The 23,314-nt window shown below is 42.0% G+C and overlaps 1 protein-coding gene across 4 annotated transcripts; it reads right to left on the bottom strand.

The window, feature by feature from the left end:
• Positions 1-1,745: 1,745 nt before the first annotated feature.
• LOC139576112 (vitamin D(3) 25-hydroxylase-like) lies at positions 1,746-18,179 on the bottom strand. Of its 4 annotated transcripts, XR_011675063.1 has the most exons (10): positions 17,920-18,121; positions 16,969-17,131; positions 14,081-14,233; positions 13,643-13,803; positions 7,907-8,080; positions 7,609-7,747; positions 7,346-7,533; positions 5,502-5,647; positions 4,230-4,371; positions 1,746-2,005 (listed from the first exon to the last, which is right to left on the bottom strand). XR_011675063.1 is itself a non-coding variant. In XM_071401793.1 (9 exons), exons 1-9 carry the CDS (start codon positions 18,076-18,078, stop codon positions 1,818-1,820), a joined length of 1,467 nt encoding a protein of 488 aa, XP_071257894.1. In that variant the 5' UTR covers positions 18,079-18,179; the 3' UTR covers positions 1,746-1,817. The 4 variants fall into 4 exon arrangements, 3 of the variants coding, with proteins under 3 accessions (XP_071257894.1, XP_071257895.1, XP_071257896.1); XM_071401793.1 differs by lacking the exon at positions 5,502-5,647 and having other exon boundaries at positions 17,920-18,179; XM_071401794.1 differs by lacking the exons at positions 5,502-5,647; positions 17,920-18,121 and adding an exon at positions 17,473-17,532.
• Between the last annotated feature and the right edge of the window lie 5,135 nt (positions 18,180-23,314).

Here is a 23,314-nt window from a genome sequence, read left to right as displayed (position 1 = left end):
CTGCACACCGTCCCTCCCAGCTCCATGGGTATCGGAGAGGGGGTGCGGGAGGATGGAACCACCAGACCCCGATCCGAACGTCCGCGAGTAGCCAGCAGGTTGTCCACCAGCTGGTCAAACGTGAGGGTGGTGTCTCTGCTGGCCAGCTCCCGACGGACGTCCTCGGCCCTGTTGTTCCATCCCGCGCCAGCAGCCAGGGTCCTAAACTCCAGGGCGAACTCCTGGGTGCTCCTCGTCTCCTGCCTCAGATGGTAGAGGCACTCACCCGCCGCTCTACCCTCAGGCGGGTGTTCGAAGACTGCCCGGAAACGGCGGGTGAACTCCTCAAACTGGTCCAACGCCGCATCTCCCTCTCTCCACACGGCGTTGGCCCACTCCAGGGCTTTCCCGGTGAGGCACGAGACGAGGGCGGACACCCGCTCACGGCCCGATGGAGCTGGGTGGACGGTGGCCAGATAGAGGTCTAATTGCAATAAGAATACCTGGCAGTTCGCAGCCCTCCCGTCGTACTCCTGGGGCAAGGAGAGACGGATCCCACTGGGTTCAGGCGGGAAAGGGGCGCTCAGGAGAGACCCTGGTTGAAGTGAAGGCACTGGAAGAACTCCCTGTCTCTCCCAGCGGTCCATTGTCTGGACAACGCGATCCATGGCGGCGCCAAGTTGGTGAAGCATAACTGCATGCTCCTGGACGCGCTCCTCCACCTCACTGGCCGGGGTACCTTCTCCTGCTGACTCCATAGTTCGGGTCAGTGATTCTGTAATGGTTGCGTGCTGGTGGCAGGGAAGTCAGGCGCAGGAGAACGAACTTGGTATAAACGGAGTCGTTTAATAAGTGCTCACAAACTCCGAAAAACCAAAATATACAAAATAATAAAAGTGGGTACAAAACCCGTCGCACACCAGAACATAACTTGCACATAACATACAATCAAACAATCACCGACAAGGACATGAGGGGAAACAGAGGATTAAATACACAACATGTAATTGATGGGATTGGAACCAGGTGTGAAGGAAGACAAGACAAAACCAATGGAAAATGAAAAATGGATCAGCGATGGCTAGAAGGTCGGTGACGTCGACCGCCGAACACCGCCCGAACAAGGAGAGGGACCGACTTCGGCGGAAGTCGTGACAGCTCGTAAGTAAGCATTTCACTGTAAGGTCTACTACACCTGTTGTATTCGGCGCATGTGACTAATTAAAATGTATTTGATTTGTAGAAGAGTTTTATTTCAATGTGACTCCGTTTAATATCAAAAATAAAAGATGAGTAGCTAATGTACTTGTGCTTTGAAAAAACGAACAATTTGTTCATATAGTTTGATCTAGGCCTTAAAGAAGACTTTTACACACCTTTGTATATACCGTTTCTACAGTCCAGTAGTGTTCTGTATGTTCAGAGGGCTATGAGCATTTTCTTTTCAAATTAATAAATTATAAAGAAATAAAAATACTTAGATGGTTGTTTTGTTTGAGTGTTGTTTTTAGGACTTTTACATTTCATTCTATTCTCTAGTTTCATTAGAAATGTTTGCATCATATCTGTGTCTGGGTCTGTTTACTGTGTCTCTGTATGGAATGTGGTTTGAATAGTCATGGGTGGGAGAAAATGAAACACAAAAATCACTATCCCATTTATTTCTGGACTGGCTGCAGAATATGACATCATTTGTTTAGCATTTGATTTCGACTGTCCATCACAGGTCACAAAATTGGTTATCAAAAACTACAAGGCACTCAATGGAGGGTACAGCATTGTTTAATGTGCTGCTTTAGTGATATTGCTTCTCAGTGAAAACTGTCGGTATTTCACCATCACTGGCTGCTCCTCAGGCGCACTCCCAGGCGGTAGGGTTTTTGCGCCTGTGCAAGGCCAAAAACCTTGCGGAAGTTGGGTGCACCTTCTTGTTCAGGCCAGACAAATTGGAAACGTCGAAGCAAGGTCACCAGTATCAGAAAGAGCTCAGTGCGCGCTAACCCTTCTCCCAGGCATACACGAGAGCCTGGGGAACACAAACACACAAACACAGTTATTTATGTTGACAACACACTCCTACACATGCTCTAATAAACATGGTGGACAAGCCGTTTCTACATATACAGTGCCTTCGGAAAGTATTCAGACCCCTTGACTTTTTCCACATTTTGTTACGATACAGCCTTATTCTAAAAAAAAATGTTTTTTTGAAATCTATACACAATACCTAATAGTGACAAAGCGAAAACAGCCTTTTCGAAATGTTTGCTAATTTATTAAACATAAAAAACAGAAATACCTTATTTACATAAGTATTCAGACCCTTTGCTATGAGACTCGAAATTGAGCTCAGGTGCATCCTGTTTCCATTGAGCATCCTTGAGATGTTTCTACAACTTGATTCAAGTCCATCTGTGGTAAATTCAATTGATTGGACATGATTTGGAAAAGGCACACACCTGTCTATATAACGTCCCACAGTTGACAGTGCTTGTCAGAGCAAAAACCAAGCCATGAGGTCGAAGAAATTGTCCGTAAAGCTCTGAGACAGGATTGTGTCGAGGCACAGATCTGGGGAAGGGTACCAAAACATTTCTGCAGCATCAAAGGTCCCCAATAACACAGTGGCCTCCATCATTCTTAAATGGAAGAAGTTTGGAATCACCAAGACTCTTTCTAGGCCTCCTGAGTGACGCAGTGGTCTAAGGCACTGCATCGCAGTGCTAGCTGTGCCACTAGAGATTCTGGGTTCGAGTCCAGGCTCTGTCGCAGCTGGCAGCGACCGGGAGGCCCATGGGGCGGCGCACAATTGGCCCAGGGTCGTCCGGGTTAGGGAGGGTTTGGCCGGCAGGGATATCCTTGTCTCATCGCGCACTAGCAACTCCTGTGGCGGGCCGGGCGCAGTGCACGCTGACACGGTCACCAGGTGTACGGTGTTTCCTCTGACACATTGGTGCGGCTGGCTTCCAGGTTGGATGGGCATTGTGTCAAGAAGCAGTGCTGCTTGGTTGGGTTGTGTTTCGGAGGACGCATGGCTCTCAACCTTCGCCTCTCCCGAGTCCGTATGGGAGTTGCAGCGATGAGATAAGACTGTAACTACTACCAGTTGGATACCACAAAATTGGGGATCATTTATTTTTATTTTTTTAAATACTCTTTCTAGAGCTGGCCGCCAGGCCAAGCTGAGCAATCAGCGATGGGCGATTGCTGGGCGGGAACCCGATAGTCACTCTGACAGAGCTCTAGATGTCCTCTGTGGAGATAGGAGAACCTTCCAGAGGACAACCGTCTCTGCAGCACTCCAGAAATCAGGCCTTTATGATAGAGTGACCCAACGGAAGCCACTCCTCAGTAAAAGGCACATAACAGCCCGCGTGGAGTTTTCTCTGGTCTGATGAAACCAAGATTGAACTCTTTGGCCTGAATGCCAAGCGTCACGTCTGGAGTAAACCTAGCACTATCCCTAGCACCATCCCTTGTGGTGACAGCATCATGCTGAGGGGATTTTTTCAGTTGTTTTTGACTAGTCAGGAACAAGGCAAAGATGAACGAAGCAAAGTACAGAGAGATCCTTGATGAAAACCTGCTACAGAGCCCTCAGGACCTCAGACTGGAGGCGAAGGTTAATCTTCCAACAGGACAACGACCCTAAGCACACAGCCAAGACAACGCAGGAGTGGCTTCGGGACAAGTCTCCGATTGTCCTTGAGTGGCCCAGCCAGAGCCCGGACTTGAACCCAATCGAACATCTCTAGAGAGACCTGAAAATAGCTGTGCAGCAATGCTCCTCATCCAACCTGACAGAGCTTGAGAGGATCTGCAGAGAGGAATGGGAGAAACTCCCCAAATACAGGTGTGCCAAGCTTGTAGCATCATACCCAAGAAGAATCAGGGCTGTCATCGCTGCCAAAGGTGCTTCGACAAAGAACTGAGTAAAGGGTCTGAATAGTTATGTAAATATGTTATTTAAGTTTTTTATTTTTAAAACATTTGCAAACATTTCTAAAAACATGTTGTTGTTTTTTTCATTATGGGGTATTGTGTGGAGATTGATGAGGGGGGGAAAAACTATTTAACACATTTTAGAATAAGGCTGTAACATAACAGAATGTGGAAAAAGTCAAGGGGTCTGAATACTTTTCGAATGCACTGTACACACTCTTATATGACTTATACCAACATAAACTCTCTTGTTCAATCTCTATGCATCTTCTCTCTATCTCCCTCTAGCTCTACCTCTCTCTCTGTACCTGCTGAGAATGGCAGAAAGGCCTCTGGTTTCACAAACTCGCCGTCCTCATTGAGGAAGTTGTCAGGGTTGAACTCCTGAGGGAACTTCCACTGGCCCTCTTCATGAAGCACTGAGGACAAGTTAGGAATCACCATCGTGCCCTGGAACCAAAGAGGAAAGCGTAGTTAGGGTGAGAAAGAGATGGAGAAAGAGATGTACTCATATGACTGAGAAATGGGGAGGTTTTACAGATGATCTCAGGTATAGCCTACATTCTGTACCAATCATGACATCACTCCCTGTAGCCCAGGACAAGCGTGCGTCCGTGTGCACCATCGCGCGCATGTTGATTTTGTCCAACCAGACGCGATCAGGACACGCAGGTTGAAATATCAGAACGAACTCTGAACCAACTATAGCATTAACTTGCTGTTGCTAGCTAATTTGTCCTGGGATATAAACATTGGGATGTTATTTTACCTGAAATGCACAAGGTCCACTACTCCGAGAATTAATCCACAGATAAAAGGGTAAACCGAGTTTGTTTCTAGTAATCGCTCCTCCTTCAGGCTTCTTCTTCTTCTTTGGACTTTATATGGTGGTTGGCAACCAGCTTTAAGGTGCATTACCACCACCAACTGGACTGGAGTGTGGACCTCAGTTCATCTTTCAATCACCCATGTGGGTATATGCTCCTAAAAAACTATTAGGAGATGGGAGAGGCGGAACTTGCAGCACGTCAAGCGTCCCAAATAGAACCAAGTACTATTTTAGCGCCTGGCTACGCAGACGCTCGCTGACGCACGCGAGCAGTATGGGTGCAATGATTGAATAACATGTATGTGTACATTTATTTTGCAACGCACACAATGTGAGCTGTGTCATCTTTATGTTAGGGTTCTAAGGTCACCAGTGGCAGCATATTGTTATGATATGGGGAGTAGTTTAGTGGTAGTACATAGACACTACACACTACCACTTCCACACCCCATCCCTAGGGGGCAGCAGCAACCGGGTCATTAACTTCTCTGCGCTACGGATCCCTTTTACGGGATCATTTTCCTAAACAACCGCTTAATTGCAGGGCGCAAAATATTACAAAAAATATTTATAATCCTGCAATCACAAGTGAAATATACCAAAACACAGCTAAGTTTGTTGTTAATCCACCTATCGTGTCAGATTTAGAAAATATGCTTTGCAGCGAAAGTGTATCAATCAATGCTAGAACAGCTAGCCCCAAATTAGCATGGTCACGAAAGTCAGAAAAGCAATAAAATGTATCGCTTACCTTTGATAATCTTCGGCTGTTTGCACTTACGAGACTCCCAGTTACACAATAAATGTTCTTTTTGTTCGATAAATATTACTTTTATAACAAAAAAACGCCATTTGGGTTGCGCGTTATGTTCAGAAAACTACAGCCTCGTTCCGGTCCTGAAAGGCACAAGAAAATTCCCAAACGTATCAGATTCAAAAATATGACTAAAAATATTTATAATCATGCAATCACAAGTGAAATATACCAAAACACAGCTTAGCTTATTGTTAATCCACCTATCGTGTCAGATTTTGAAAATATGCTTTGCAGCGAAAGTAATCTAAGCTTTTGTGAGTGTATCAATCAATGCTAGAACAGTTCGCCTTATATTAGCTTGGTTAGCTTGGTCACGAAAGTCAGAAAAGCAATAAAATGAATCGCTTACCTTTGATAATCTTCGGATGTTTGCACTCACGAAACTCCCAATTACACAACAAATGTTCTTTTTGTTCGATAAATATTACTTTTATAACAAAAAAACGTCATTTAGGTTGCGCGTTATGTTCAGAAAACCAAAGCCTCGTTCCGTTCGACGAAAATTCCAAAAAGTATCCGTAATGTTCGTAGAAACATGTCAAATGTTTTTTATAATCAATCCTCAGGTTGTTTTTAACAAACAAAATCGATAATATTTCAACCGGACTGTAACCTATTCAATAAGAGAGAAAAGAAAATAGAGAGCTACCCTCTCGCACGCAGGAACTAATCAGAGGACACCTGACTAGTTTTGAAAAATCTCGCTCATTTTTCAAAATAAAAGCCTGAAACTACGTCTAAAGCCTGGTCACAGCCTGAGGAAGCCATTGGAAAAGGAATCTGGTTGATATCCCTTTAAATGGAAGAAAGACGGGCCAGGAAACACAGATAAAAAAAAAATAATAATCACTTCCGGGTTAGATTTTCTCAGGTTTTCGCCTGCATAATCAGTTTTGTTATACTCACAGACAATATTTTGACAGTTTTGGAAACTTTGGAGTGTTTTCTATCGTAATCTGTAAATTATATGCATATTCTACGATCTGGACCTGAGAAATAGTCCGTTTACCTTGGGAACATTATTTTTTTAAATTAAAAAAATCTGACCCCTAGCGTCAAGAGGTTAACAACAGCGCAGGCATTCAAGGGGATAGTCAATCCGTGAGAGAGAGGTGTTTACGGAGCTTCTCCGCCTGCTAGTCTTTATTTTTGGACATATTTTGGTAGTTCCTTTTGCTTATATGTATTTTGGTCACCACTTTGAACAACAACTGATAATACACTTGGGCTGGCAGACTCAAGAGGTCAAGAAGGAGCTGGCCCTGAACTCGGGACTCGGCTGTTTCCTGGGGCACATGCATTCAACACATGGTCCGCATACGTTTACTTCTTACAGTAATGCACACATTAAATCAGGTTACAGACCATTTAGCTAGGCCTATGACACCTAGACAAAACGAGTGTAGCAAAATCAGTAGGCTAGTTAACTTCTCTGGGATATGTGGGACGGTAGCGTCCATATCTTACAGGGAATTGAATCGGCAATGAGTTGAACATTGACCAGTCTCAGAATTCTCACTTCCTGTTTGGATTTTTTCTCAGGTTTTTGCCTACCATATGAGTTGTGTTATACTCACAGACATCATTCAAACAGTTTTAGAAACTTCAGAGTGTTTTATATCCAATAGTAATAATAATATGCATATATTAGCATCTGGGACAGAGTAGGAGGCAGTTCACTATGGGCACGCAATTCATCCAAAAGTGAAAATGCTGCCCCCTATCATAAAGAAGTTAATCGGTTACGTAAGAGTATCAGTTGTCATGTCCATGCTCACCTGGGGCAGCTGGTAGCCTTGTAGTTGCGTGTTGCAGGAGGTCTTATGGAACACGCTAAGAGGAACAGTGTCAGCCATCCGCTGTGACTCGTGGATCATCGCTTGAACGTACGGCATGGCGTGTCGGTCCTCAAACAATGTGTATGAACGTCCCTCAAGAACGTCCTCAATTTCCCGGTGACAACGTTCTGGAACACACACACTCTTTGTGTACCATACACAAAATGTGTCCCAGTATGTGTGTTGTATGTGTATTTACTCACCCTGTATGTGTTGGTTGGTCATCAGGTGTAGCATGGCACAGTGGAGGGTGTTGGAAGTGGTGTCTGTTCCAGCAACGAAAAGATCAATTAGTAGAAACACGATCTGAACGTCATTAAATGTGGAGCCTCCATCACCAATCTGAGACATACACAAACACAGACACAGACACATTCCTAGGACTTAGAACCCAATGTTTGGTTAGAGCGCCAGCACAACACAACTACTAAGTTTGACCTACTTTGAAAATGTCTCTGTTTACTGAACTTGCATAGTTATATTTCTCTCCTGATTAGTTACCATGTCAATCTGGTCAAGGTAGCAGTCAATGAGGTCCCTGGGCTCTCCTGAGACCCTTGAACTTTTGTGGCTGGTCACAGCCTTCTGTGCATGTTCTTTGATTTCATCATAGATGTGGAAGGCTTTCTTGAAAGGCAAGGGTAGGGCCCTCAGGGCAGGTATGATATCATAGAGCTACAAGAGATAGATCAGCAGGTCAAAGAGACATAGAGCAATATACAGTGGGGAGAACAAGTATTTGATACACTGCCGATTTTGCAGGTTTTCCTACTTACAAAGCATGTAGAGGTCTGTAATTTTTATCATAGGTACACTTCAACTGTGAGAGACGGAATCTAAAACAAAAATCCAGAAAATCACATTGTATGATTTTTAAATAATTAATTTGCATTTTATTGCATGACATAAGTATTTGATCACCTACCAACCAGTAAGAATTCCGGCTCTCACAGACCTGTTAGTTTTTCTTTAAGAAGCCCTCCTGTTCTCCACTCATTACCTGTATTAACTGCACCTGTTTGAACTCGTTACCTGTATAAAAGACACCTGTCCACACACAATCAAACAGATTCCAACCTCTCCACAATGGCCAACACCAGAGAGCTGTGTAAGGACATCAGGGATAAAATTGTAGACCTGCACAAGGCTGGGATGGGCTACAGGACAATAGGCAAGCAGCTTGGTGAGAAGGAAACAACTGTTGGCGCAATTATTAGAAAATGGAAGAAGTTCAAGATGACGGTCAATCACCCTCGGTCTGGGGCTCCATGCAAGATTTCACCTCGTGGGGCATCAATGATCATGAGGAAGGTGAGGGATCAGCCCAGAACTACACGGCAGGACCTGGTCAATGACCTGAAGAGAGCTGGGACCACAGTCTCAAAGAAAACCATTAGTAACACACTACGCCGTCATGGATTAAAATCCTGCAGCGCACGCAAGGTCCCCCTGCTTAAGCCAGTGCATGTCCAGGCCTGTCTGAAGTTTGCCAATGACCATCTGGATGATCCAGAGGAGGAATGGGAGAAGGTCATGTGGTCTGATGAGACAAAAATAGAGCTTTTTGGTCTAACTCCACTCGCCGTGTTTGGAGGAAGAAGAAGTATGAGTACAACCCCAAGAACACCATCCCAACCGTGAAGCATGGAGGTGGAAACATCATTCTTTGGGGATGCTTTTCTGCAAAGGGGACAGGACGACTGCACCGTATTGAGGGGAGGATGGATGGGGCCATGTATCGCGAGATCTTGGCCAACAACCTCCTTCCCTCAGTAAGAGCATTGAAGATGGGTCGTGGCTGGGTCTTCCAGCATGACAACGACACGAAGCACACAGCCATGGCAACTAAGGAGTGGCTCCGTAAGAAGCATCTCAAGGTCCTGGAGTGGCCTAGCCAGTCTCCAGACCTGAACCCAATAGAAAATCTTTGGAGGGAGCTGAAAGTCCGTATTGCCCAGCGACAGCCCCGAAACCTGAAGGATCTGGAGAAGATCTGTAGGGAGGAGTGGGCCAAAATCCCTGCTGCAGTGTGTGCAAACCTAGTCAAGAACTACAGGAAACGTATGATCTCTGTAATTGCAAACAAAGGTTTCTGTACCAAATATTAAGTTCTGCTTTTCTGATGTATCAAATACTTATGTCATGCAATAAAATGCAAATTAATTACTTAAAAATCATACAATGTGATTTTCTGGATTTTTGTTTTAGATTCCGTCTCTCATAGTTGAAGTGTACCTATGATAAAAATTACAGACCTCTACATGCTTTGTAAGTAGGAAAACCTGCAAAATCGGCAGTGTATCAAATACTTGTTCTCCCCACTGTAGCTATAAATGTTTAGCAAAATAAATTAGTTTCTTGAAGCCTTCTTCTGATCTCAGGCTGATTACAACAACAGGCAATATGTGTCATTCAACAAATAGAGTGTCTTTGGGATAGTGTAATTTTGTAAAAAATGTATTACTTGTGCCATGCACAAAGTAGATGTCCTAATCGACTTGCCAAAACTATAGTTTGTTAACAAGAAAATAATGGAGTGGTTGAAAAACGAGTTTTAATGACTCAAACCTAAGTGTATGTAATCTTCCGACTTCAACTGTACACGGGTTACCGGTACCGAGTCAATGTGCGGTGGTACAGGTTAGTCGAGGTATATTGAGGTAATATGTACATGTCGGTAAGGGTATAGTGACTATGCATAGATAATAAACAGCGAGTAGCATAAAAAAGGGGCTCAATGCAAATAGTCTGGATAGCCATTTGGTTAACTGTTTAGCAGTCTAATGGCTTAGGGGTAGAAGCTGTTAAGGAGCCATTTGGACCTAGACTTGGCACTCCCGTGCCGATTGCCGTGTGGTAGCAGAGAGAACAGGTTACGACTAGCTGGAGTCTTAGACCATTTTTAGGGCCTTCCTCTGACACCAACTGGTATAGAGGTCCTGAATGGCAGGAAGCTTGGCCACTGTGATGTACTGGGCCACACGCACTAACCTCTGTAGCGCCTTGCGGTCGGATGCCGAGCAGTTGCCATACCAAAAAGTGAATGTTCCTGAGTGACCGAGTTACAGTTTTGACTTAAATCTACTTGAAGTCTATGGCAAGACGTGAACATGATTGTCTAGCAATGATAAACAACCAATTTCACAGAGCTTGAAGAATTTTAAATGAATAATGGGCCAATGTTGCACAATCCAGGTGTGAAAAGCTATCAGAGACTTACCCAGAAAGACTCACAGCTGTAATCGCTGCCAGAGGTGCCCCTACAAAGTTTTGACTCAGGGGTGTGAATACTCACGTAAATTAGATATTTCTGTACTTCTTTTGTGTATTGTGTATTGTTTTGTATTGCTCGGTATTGCTGCACTGTTGGAGCTAGAAACACAAGCATTTCGCTGTACCTGCGATAACATCTGCAAATATGTGTACACGACCAATAAAATGTTATTTGATTTGATGATGGGGAAAACTATAAAAATGTTGGGCTTTCCTAGAAGTTGGACAAACGTGACGTGGGACATGCCAAAATGGGGATTCCCAGAAAAAACAAATAACTTATTTTAATGAAAACACACTGCTATTGTTGGAGAAATGTCCATGACATAATGGGGATTTTCCAATACCTATACTGTTTTCCAAAAACAGCAAGCAGAATCAATATGGGGTCAACTATTAAACATACAGTGGGGAGAACAAGTATTTGATACACTGACAATTTTGCAGGTTTTCCTACTTACAAAGCATGTAGAGGTCTGTAATTTTTATCATAGGTACACTTCAACTGTGAGAGAAGGAATCTAAAACAAAAATCCAGAAAATCGCATTGTATGATTTTTAAGTAATTAATTTGCATTTTATTGCATGACATATAAGTATTTGATACATCAGAAAAGCAGAACTGAATATTTGGTACAGAAACCTTAGTTTGCAATTACAGAGATCATACGTTTCCTGTAGTTCTTGACCAGGTTTGCACACACTGCAGCAGGGATTTTGGCCCACTCCTCCATACAGACCTTCTCCAGATCCTTCAGGTTTCGGGGCTGTCGCTGGGCAATACGGACTTTCGGCTCCCTCCAAAGATTTTCTATTGGGTTCAGGTCTGGAGACTGGCTAGCCCACTCCAGGACCTTGAGATGCTTCTTACAGAGCCACTCCTTAGTTGCCCTGGCTGTGTGTTTCAGGTCATTGTCATGCTGGAAGACCCAGCCACGACCCATCTTCGATGCTCTTACTGAGGGAAGGAGGTTGTTGGTCAAGATCTCGCGATACATGGCCCCATCCATCCTCCCCTCAATACGGTGCAGTCGTCCTGTCCCCTTTGCAGAAAAGCATCCCCAAAGAATGATGTTTCCACCTCCATGCTTCACGGTTGGGATGGTGTTCTTGGGGTTGTACTCATCCTTCTATTCCTCCAAACACGGCGAGTGGAGTTTAGAGCAAAAAGCTCTATTTTTGTCTCATCAGACCACATGACCTTCTCCCATTCCTCCTCTGGATCATCCAGATGGTCATTGGCAAACTTCAGACGGGCCTGGACATGCGCTGGCTTGAGCAGGGGGACCTTGCGTGCGCTGCAGGATTTTAATCCATGACGGCGTAGTGTGTTACTAATGGTTTTCTTTGAGACTGTGGTCCCAGCTCTCTTCAGGTCATTGACCAGGTCCTGCCGTGTAGTTCTGGGCTGATCCCTCACATTCCTCATGATCATTGATGCCCCACGAGGTGAGATCTTGCATGGAGCCCCAGACCGAGGGTGATTGACCGTCATCTTGAACTTCTTCCATTTTCGAATAATTGTGCCAACAGTTGTTGCCTTCTCACCAAGCTGCTTGGCTATTGTCCTGTAGCCCATCCCAGCCTTGTACAGGTCTACAATTTATCCCTGATGTCCTTACACAGCTCTCTGGTCTTGGCCATTGTGGAGAGGTTGGAGTCTGTTTGATTGAGTGTGTGGACAGGTGTCTTTTATACAGGTAATGAGTTCAAACAGGTGCAGTTAATACAGGTAATGAGTGGAGAACAGGAGGGCTTCTTAAAGAAAAACTAACAGGTCTGTGAGAGCCGGAATTCTTACTGGTTGGTAGGTGATCAAATACTTATGTCATGCAATAAAATGCAAATTAATTACTTAAAAATCATACAATGTGATTTTCTGGATTTTTGTTTTAGATTCCGTCTCTCACAGTTGAAGTGTACCTATGATAAAAATGACAGACCTCTACATGCTTTGTAAGTAGGAAAACCTGCAAAATCGGCAGTGTATCAAATACTTGTTCTCCCCACTGTATGTAAGCAGAATGAAGGATGACTTCATGTGAATGTACAGAGCAGCATCAACATAGGGTTGATCATGAGACATGAAAAAACAGAATGTAAGCAGAATATATGTAGATGTGGCAGGCTGGATCAATACAGACTTGACTGTTCTGAGTCATGTCTGGTCCTGTGGAGACTGTTGAACATGCACATGGGTTAATCATTCATAGGCAGCATAGGCCTGAGCTAGTGAAGGCCAGTGACTGTGTACTTTAGTCAATCAGTACTCAAACCACAAGCCATGTATATGTATTAGGGAGACATGTTATGTACTGGAAAGACATGTTTGTATTAATTATTAAGTACTCTTAGAAATGCACTTATATTAGGAACATATACAGTATATGCAATAAATGTATTATTTTTTGTGTTAAAACTGTGGTGTCGCCACCACCAATATAATCTAAACTGTGCAAAGATAATTCAGATGTGGGCGTTAACAAGCAAGAATTGAGACAGAAAGATAATGGTGGTGAAAGAGGCCAAGGGGTGTTAATCATTTACATAGAGAGGAGTGACCATGTGTGTTATCTGAAGGTGGAAATCTATAAACCTGAGTTCTAAAACGAGAGAATCCAGTTGTTCCATGGAATTGCTCGGCTTCTGTTACTTTTGTAATAAAGTCTATTTGATTTGACAAGTTCCGGTATCTGAGAAATATTTGATTCAATATTTCCTCAACACGATTGGATTGTTTTTACATGGATTAGTTTAGTTTCAGCATAGATGTATGTGATCGAACTGTTCAATTGAGTGTTTCATAAAAATGTACACGCATAATGTCGGAGGGACATAAAAGGCACTCTATTGGTGGAACAACCCTGGTTTTCTATTATGATTTATATATTATTATTATATTATCATTATTTCAATTAAAAGTAGTGGAGTAGCAGCAGTAGTAGTGATAATAGTGTTCTGTACCATGGCCCAAGGTCCGATAGCAATTTTGGTTAAATCCTGTATCCTACTGATGAGGGTGAGGAAGACTGGGTTGTCGTATTCAAACCTTTCCCCAAAAATCACTGAGCAGATGATGTTAGATGCTGCTAGATGGAACAGGTGCTGAGGGTCCATCGAACTGCCTGCTAGGACACAGCAACGATCACTGCACCAGGCAATACACACAGACAAGATAAGAGCACCGATCACAGAGCTTCCAAAATTGAACACACTGATAGGATATAGAGAGTAAAAATTACCACATTCTTTATACCCAATGTTAATACAACACTGTAAATATTGTAACGCTAATTGGTTGATATTGGGGAACTTAGGTCTGGATACTAAGTATGTGGTGATAATGACATGAATAGGAATGGTGATGACTATGTGGTACGTTGTGTGTGTGTGTGGCTGTACCAGCATTGCGCTCCAGCTCAGAGCAGATGTGTGAGACCTCCTCAAGGATGCGCTCTTCCATGGAGCGTTTGCCCAGACCAAAGTTTCTCAGCGTGGTCAGAGCAAAGCGTCGGTGGTCCCTCCAGCTGGAGCCAAAATCTGCCATGATGACCCCTGATGACACATGTAACAGGGTTGGTTATGTTTCCACATGCCACTGCAGAAATATGTATTCAATGTTTATGTATTTCTATTGGTTCATTCAAGTCAGATGCCAATAAGGTTTATTGTCATTGGCTATGCTTGCAAATAGGGGAAGATTGTCAATTCTTCCCAGTCTGATGTTGACATGCAAGCAGTAGGTCACGTTCTGAAATACTGTATTCTATTACAATGTGTAAGAGTTCACTATGTACATTTCCTGGCGTCGAAATGTACTTGATATATATGTATATATGTATATACAATTCCAGTCAAAAGTTTGGACACACCTACTCATTCAATGGTTTTTCTTTATTTTTATGATTTTCTACATTCTAGAAAAATAGTGAAGACATGAAAACTATGAAATAACACATATGGAATTGTGTAGTAACCAAAAAACTGTTATTTTATATTTGAGATTCTTCAAAGTAACCACCCTTTGCCTTGATGACAGCTTTGCACACTCTTGGCATTCTCTCAACCAGCTTCATGAGGTAGTCACCTGGAATGCGTTTACATTAACAGGCGTCCCTTGTTAAAAGTTAATTTGTGGAATTTCTTTCCATCTTAATGCGTTTGAGCCAATCAGTTGTGTTGTGACATGGTAGGGGGGTATACAGAAGATAGCCCTATTTGGTAAAATACCAAGTCCATATTATGGCAAGAACAGCTCAAATAAGCAAAGAGAAATGACAGTCAATCATTACTTTAAGACATGAAGGTCAGTAATTCTGGCAAATTTCAAGAACTTTGAAAGTTTCTTCAAGTGCAGTCGCAAAAACAATCAAGCGCTATGATGAAACTGGCTCTCATGAGGACCCCACAGGAAAGGAAGACCCAGAGTTACCTCTGCTGCAGAGGATAAGTTCATTAGAGTTAACTGCACCTCAGATAGCAGCCCAAATAAATGCTTCACAGAGTTCAAGTAACAGACACATCTCTACATCAACTGTTCAGAGGAGATTGCGTGAATCAGGACTTCATGGTCGAATTTCTGCAAAGAAACCACTACTTAAGGACACCAATAAGAAGAAGAGACTTGCTTGGGCAAAGAAACACGAGCAATGGATATTAGACCAGTGGAAATCTGTCCTTTGGTCTGGTGAGTCCAAATGTAAGATTTTTGGTTCCAACCGCAGAGTAGGTGAATGGATGATCTCCACATATGTGGTTCCCACCGTGAAGCATGGAGGAGGAGTTGTGATGGTGTGGGCGTGCTTTGCTGGTCACACCGTCTGTGATTTATTTAGAATTCAAGGCACACTTAACCAGCATGTCTGCGACAGCATTCTGCAGCAATGCGCCATCCCATTTGGTTTTCACTTAGTGGGACTATGATTTGTTTTTCAACAGAGCAATGACCCAACACACCTCCAGGCTGTGTAAGAGCTATTTGACCAAGAAGGATAATGATGGAGTTCTTCATCAGATGACCTGGCCTCTACAATCACCCAACCTCAACCCAATTGAGATGGTTTGGAATGAGTTGGACCGCAGAGTGAAGAAAAAGCAGCCAACTCAGCATATGTGGGAACTATATGTTCTCAGCATATGTGGGAATTCCTTCAAGACTGTTGGAAAAGCATTCCAGGTGCAGCTGGTTGAGAGAATGCCAAGAGTGTGCAAAGCTGTCATCAAGGCAAAGGGTGGCTACTTTTTTAAATATATATTTTGATTTGTTTAAAACTTTTTTGGTTACTACATGATTCCATATGTGTTATTTCATAGTTTTGATTGATGTCTTCACTTTTGTTCTACAATGTAGAAAATAGTAAAACTAAAGAAAAACCCTTGAATGAGTAGGTGTGTCCAAACTTTTCACCGGTACTGTGTACAGTATATTAGATATTGTGGGTCTTCCTGTGGGGGGCTTCCTGTGATGTGGTTTTGTATGCATGACTGCTCTATAAGTGAGTTAGCTAGCATGCTCTAAATGTAGTGGGCATGTTAGCTCCCTGCTAATTCACAGTTATTTCGATGCTAACAGACGAATCACAAATCTACAGTCGTCAACATACTGTTGTCCAGCACATCTAATTTGCTTCCTTTTGTCTATCATCAGGTACTTACATGTATTGTATTTTGTACTATTTTTGTCATTGTTATGATGTTTGATTACAAAATGCCCAGTCTGATATACAATATATATGCAAGTGAGTAAACACCAATCAACTGGGACCGCTGGCTGGGAATTTCTTTAAGAACACAACTCAAGAGAGTTATGAAGTATGATCACTATCTGTTAGACACACACACACACACACACACACACACACACACACACACACACACACACACACACACACACACACACACACACACACACACACACACACACACACACACACACACACACACACAGACATACAGTACATACGTACCAATGGAGGCTGCTGAGGGGAGGACGGCTCATAATAATGGCTGGAATAGAGTCAATGGAATGGTATCAAAAGATGTGGTTTCCATGTGGTTGATACCATTCCATTGACTCCATTCCAGCCATTACTATTAGCCATGCTCCCCTCAGCAGCCTCCACTGATACATATGCAGTTCACACAGTACCGACAAGGTGGTGTGTGTTTGTGCTCTGCATTATCTATACTGATTTAAGGGCACCTCTACCTACACCAATACAATTATATCACAAATTATAAAACTATCCCAGGACCAGCCTAGGGGCCATTAGGAATCAAGAACACAGTACCTTTGCCTTCTGTGATGTCGCTGATCATGAGATGGTTTGGTCGTCCTGAAAATTCTGCTGTGCGTGTCACCAGTGCCTCACGAACCGCCTCAAGGCCATTCAGAACCACGACAGGCCGTGATCCGATGTACAGACTGAACACGTTACCATAGCGCCTCTTCAGCTGAAAACAGAGAGGTAGAGAGAGGGAGAGAGAGTTCCCAAGCTGAACAGTAAGTTGTGTGACAAGTCAGACACATCTGAAGATGAAACTAAACCATAGCAACTACTGACAGTTCCAGTGGAGGACAGCACATAATAATGGCTGGAACGGAGCAAATGGAATGATGAATTTGATACCATACCACCTATTCTGCTCCAGCCATTACCACGAGCCCGTCCTCCCCAACTAAGGTGCCACCAACCTCTTGTGAAAAGTTATTGTATTGTATCATTGACACTCCTCACTATCTGGGTTAAATTAATATGGATGAACAAACTTCTGTAACAAAACAAATCAATAACCTTTTTGAGGGTTGTCAATGAAGGATACTGTATCTCTAAACACATCGTAGTGAACTAAGTGGACTTTGTTTCAAAAGCAGAGACACTGTTGATTTAGGCCTGATAAAACCTTTGGAACTTGACCTATTTTGGATCAAACACAGTTTAGTGGCTGTTGCTGGTCTGACATTAATCACAATAGCATTTTATTTAGTATCTAAGATGCTTTAGTTGAAAGACTTCTAAAAACATTATGTTGTTTGTAAGGACGCTACAAAACCATATATCCTGCACACAGTTTCGGCAACTTCAAGCAAAACCAAATTACTGGTAACTATTCAACATACAGTATATGACACAAACAACATACAGTGACAACACTGACAACATACAGTTTATGACACAAAAATAAACCCAGTGTAAACCAAATTTTTCCAGGTTTGTGGATTTTTTGTAAAGTTCTCTTACCCTTTCCAGGTCTTTGAGGGGGTTGACAGGGTCCAGCTGTAGCAGATTGCCAAGGATGGGCAGGGGACGGGGTCCTGGGGGGAAGTTTTTAGGTCTGCGGACCCTGATGAAGAAGAACAGAAGGAAGAAAAATAGCAACAACACCACCGAACCTATCATGGTGACTGGGCTGCAAGAAATGTGTTCTTCATCATTTAAAGATACCAACCACACCCCCCAGGGATATTTTCTGACTCTTAGACGCCACCCACACACATTAGACTGCTTTGAACACTAGCAGTCATACAGTGTTTATGAGGAGGGATATTTACTTACTCTGAGTTTACAGCCTATTTAGCCTATTAGGGGATTACGAACCTGTGGTTGAACACAGTGTTCACCACTAATAATTGCACTCAAATGGAGTTCATTCAACTTTTTGATGAGGGTTGTTCACGATTTAAAGAGAAGCCACCTACACACACACACATTTTCTGTTTATGCTGCCGTTCCATTTTATGATGTATTATAATTTTTCTAATATTATCATAATATTTCTATTTTAATATGCATTATTATATGACCTAGATCAGGCCAAAAACCACAGCACTTTAAACAAAGTTATAGTTGGATTTTTCTTTAGTATCTATACCAGTTTAAAGGGAAGCAATTGAAGACTGGGTGCCCAAACCTGACACCTGTTCAACTCACTAAAGGGAGGAATCTGTAACATGCAGTAACACAGATAGGACAGCAGTCTGCGCCATTACTTGACTGGCCAGCATCCATTTGAAGTCTTCAGCCAGCACTCAGAACAGCTCACAATAATCGATAATATTTCAACCGGACTGTAAACTATTCAATACAGGAGAGAAATAAAATGTCGAGCAACCAGTGTCGCGCGCATGAACTAATGGAAGGACATCCGTCTATCCACTGACGCGTTTTGATAAATCTCGCTAATTTTTCAGAATAAAAGCTTGAAACTATGTCTAAAGACTGTTCACACCCTGAGGAAGCCATTGGAAAAGGAATCTGGTTGATATCCCTTTAAATGGACGAAAGGCAGTCAATGGAACAGTGATTTTTCAAAATAAGAGTCACTTCCGGTTTGGATTTCCTCAGGTTTTCGCCTGCAAAGTCAGTTCTGTTATACTCACAGACAATATTTTGACAGTTTTGGAAACTTTAGAGTGTTTTCTATCCTACTCTGTCAATTATATGCATATTCTAGCATCTGGACCTGAGAAATAGGCAGCTTACATTGGGAATGTTATTTTTCCAAACATAAAAATTCTGCCCCCTAGCTTCAAGAGGTTTTAAACTGATGACATATTTGAAATAGAAAACATAAATATGTCAGGTACTTCAATAAAATAATTTCTGCATCAGTCGTACCATTAGATATGAGTTCAGGCAATGTTTTTATATGGATTGGGCTATGCTTTAAAACTGTTAAAAACATTTCATATGGGCAAATAGTAATTTTTGTGACAATTTAAAAACCTATCAGTCAACATGAAGTATGTGTCTGTGACATTTGCGATCTAAGAGACAGATATGACTAACGTAAACGTTTAAGTTCTAGTAAGTAGTTCATATTGACTTCATAGAGGCTAGGCGATATGTAGCATTTTTATTAAATATATGGACACTTTTATGAACAATAGCCTATAGGCTACAGCTGTTGAGACTGCAGTTGGTATTAAATTAAACTAAAAAGAACCACAAACAAGTAGAGAGGAGATCCGATCAGGGAGAGTTGAGTTTGAGTGTAACCATTTCTCCAGCTCAACCTATTTGTGGAGCCAATTGAGTAGTGTGCAGGGTTACTCTTATCTTTCATACCACCGCTACATCGTGTTTGACAGGGGGGCAAAAACACTTTGGTTTCATTTCTTCAATTGTGAAACTCCTCAGCTGCTTCAGTTACACTGCTTCAACAAAGCTAAAATGTCGGTCTATCACCTTCAGTCAGATAGCCCTAAAGAATGTGGCAAGCAGTCACAACTCTAAGAATTGAAAATAAAAAAAACAGAAACAAGTAGAGAGGGGTTCCGATCAGGGAAAGTTGAGTTACGTTTGAGTTCAACCATTTCTCCAGCTCAACCTACTTGTAGAGCGGACTGGACAGCGTGCAGGGACTCTTATCTTTCATACAAATCAAATTAAATGTTATTTGTAACATGCGCCGAATACAACAGGTGTAGACTTTACTGCGAAACTCTTAATTACGAGCCCTTTCCCAACAAGGCAGAGTTGAAAAGGAAGAAACATTTGCTAAATAAAAATAGTTAATAGGGTCGCAATAAAATAACAATAACGAGGCTAAATACTGTGCAAGGAGTACCGGTACCGATTCAATGTGCAGGGGTACGAGGTAGTTGAGGTAATTTATGTATTATGTACATGTGGGTAGGGCTTAAAGTGACTAGGCAATCAGGACAGATAATAAACAGAGTCGCAGCAGGGTATGTGAAGTGTGAAAGAGTGTCTGTGTGAGCATGTGTGTGGAGTCAATAGGCATGTGAGTGTGTGTTGGAATGTCAGTGTAGTATGTGTGAGTGTGTGGGTAGAGTCAGTGAAAGATAGTCAGTGCAAAAAACAGGGGGTCAATGTAAATAATCTGGGTAGCCATTTGATTAACTGTTCAGCAGTCTCATGGCTTGGGGGTAGAAGCTTTTCAGGAGCCTTTTGGTCTCAGACTTTATGATCCGGGTACTGCTTGCCATGCGGTAGCAGAGAGAACAGTCTATGACTGGGTGGCTGGAGTCTTTGACAATTTTTAGGGCCCTCCTCTGACACTGCCTGGTATAGAGTCCTGGATGGCAGGGAGCTCGGCCCCAGTGATGTACTGGGCCATATACACTACCCTCTGTACCACCACTACGTCATGATTGACAGGCGGCCAAAAACACTTGTTTAATTTCTTCAATTGTGAAACTGCTCCGCTACTTTAGTTACAGCCAAGCTCAAATGCTGTGTCTGTCACCTTCAGTCAGATAGCCCTAAAGAATTTAGGGAGCAGTCACTTACAACTCTGAGAATTGAGCAGGTCATGAATTAATTGAAAGATTACTCCAACAGTGGTGGAAAAACTACCCAATTGTCATTCTTGAGTAAAAGTAAAGATACCTTAATAGAAAATGACTCAAGTAAAAATGTGAATGACCCAACCCAGGAAAATACTACTTGAGTAGGTCTAAAAGTATTTCGTTTTAAATATACTTAAGTATCAAAAGTAAATGTAATTGCAAAAATATACTTAAGTATAAAAATTAAAAGTATAAATCATTTAAAATTGCTTATATTAAGGAAACCAGAAGGCACAATATTCTTGGTTGATTTTTTTTTTTTTTTTTACAAATAGCCAGGGGAACACTACAACACAGACATCAAGTTTAGTGAGTCCGCCAGATCAGAGGCAGTAGGGATGACCAGGATGTTCTCTTGATAAGTACGTGAATTTGACAATTTTTTCTGTCCTGCTAACCACTCACAATGTAACATTGATAAGTACGTGAATTTGACAAATTTTTCTGTCCTGCTAACCACTCACAATGTAACATTATTTTCTTTAAGAATGTAGTCAAGTAAAATGTGTAAAATGTAAAAAATGTGTTAAATTGTACTATAAATAAATTACACCACTGTAAAACTCCAAAATTGTATCCTTGACTCAATTCAAATTGCCTCAGCCTGTTTGAAAGCTACTGACCACTTAACAGCCACATACAGCAATTCCAACCACATAACATAATATTATGCTCCTCATGGTGTCAACTAAGTAGACAAAAGTGTGTCTGTTGTGTGATGCAATAAAAGAAAGACAAAATTCCAAAAAGTTTTCATATATTCTTTTTCATTCATACCGGTAATCAGGAGTGACTGCCCATTCTTAAAATGAATATCCTCTGAGCCTCATTTAGCATATAGAAACATATAGGCAGGTTTACTCAGTAGATTTGTGGCTACATGCCGAGTTTGTTTGCACATAGGATAACAAAGACGGGTGTGTGAGTGTCAATCTGCAACTTATACATTGCAGAATTGAAAGAGATAAGGGATATACTAATTGTAATCCCCTATAATATAGAAAAATTAACACATTTATGTATAGAACCAATATATCACCTGTAGAATAGTTTAGCATCTCTAATTAAATTTCTCTCACAATAATTTCGCTTATTTGCTGCAGTCCCATTTCACAGACACTGACAAACAGATAGGCCGGGGGGGGAAAAATTCCCAGGGCCGATTTCTGGTTCCAGTTCGCCACGATGTGATCTTGTGAATTTACTCATCAGAACATGAACAGGTTACAAACAGAAATATGCAATACAACCAAACTATACAGCAGATTTTACACTAAACTTGAAAAATATTCACTTCTGAACTTCCTGAACATATCATCATAGTTGAATCTGGATTCGGAGGTAAAAAAAAGAGACAAAAAAAATGTATGTATCGTACTGTTCCTTGACAGTGTCAGTTCACTAGAAAAATACACCAAAATAAAGAGCATTTTACAATAGAAATCAGTGTTGAGACTTGTGAAAATTACAACAAAAATGTGCTCCACATGCAAACATAGACTTTGAGCGAGAAACAGACAAGATATAAAATGCACCAGCAAATGAAGAGAACTGTAAGCCTCATCAATAGTATCAATAGATTAGGACTGGTAAAGGCTTTTAATGGATTTACATGTTGTCAGTATATTGTGGCTGGTCTTGTAGGCCTGACTCATAGGAGAGACTAGGTTGCGGCAGGTGAGGGAGCTGATCTTCTCTTCCCGCTGTGACTCTAGCACCACTATGTGGGCAATGGAGTAGCTGCACTCCTCACATGCACAGCTCATTGACCATAGACAAACAATGAAGCTCCTCACAGCACCTATCCCTCCCTACCCCTAGTCACCATGTAGAAAGGATCAAATAGGTCTGCAATATGGCAATAGCTCTACCTTGCCCTCTAAAAGACTAGATGGAATTGTCTTATTGCTTACTATCCAACAGTTTCAGATGTACATAAGTGCCTAGGTGTCGTAGATGATTTTGCCCTGAGCATCCCATTCATTTCCTATCCTTCCCTCAACCCAAGCCATCTTTACTCACTCCAAATGGAGCACAACTCAACTTTCAAAACACATCCACTGCCACTTCAGCAGCACAGATCAAAAAATATATTCCATGACATCATTAAAGCCTATAAGCCAGTAGGGGATGGCTGCTCTCCCTGTTCAGACATCAACAAAGGGGACATGACAAAAATAAAGAGCATGAAAATTATCAAAAACTGTTTGTTTATCAATTCAGCTTATATTACAAGACTCCAAAAATAGACCACTTCATCGGTTTGTTAGTACTCAAAGAATTGTTTAAAAACTGTTCTTGGCTTTCTTAAAAAAAAAAAA

This window comes from Salvelinus alpinus, chromosome 5 (assembly GCF_045679555.1).
Source record: "Salvelinus alpinus chromosome 5, SLU_Salpinus.1, whole genome shotgun sequence".
NCBI classification, from domain to species: domain Eukaryota; kingdom Metazoa; phylum Chordata; class Actinopteri; order Salmoniformes; family Salmonidae; genus Salvelinus; species Salvelinus alpinus.
The sequence above is the reverse complement of the archived record's forward strand: the minus strand, read 5'-3'. Positions and strand labels throughout refer to the sequence as shown.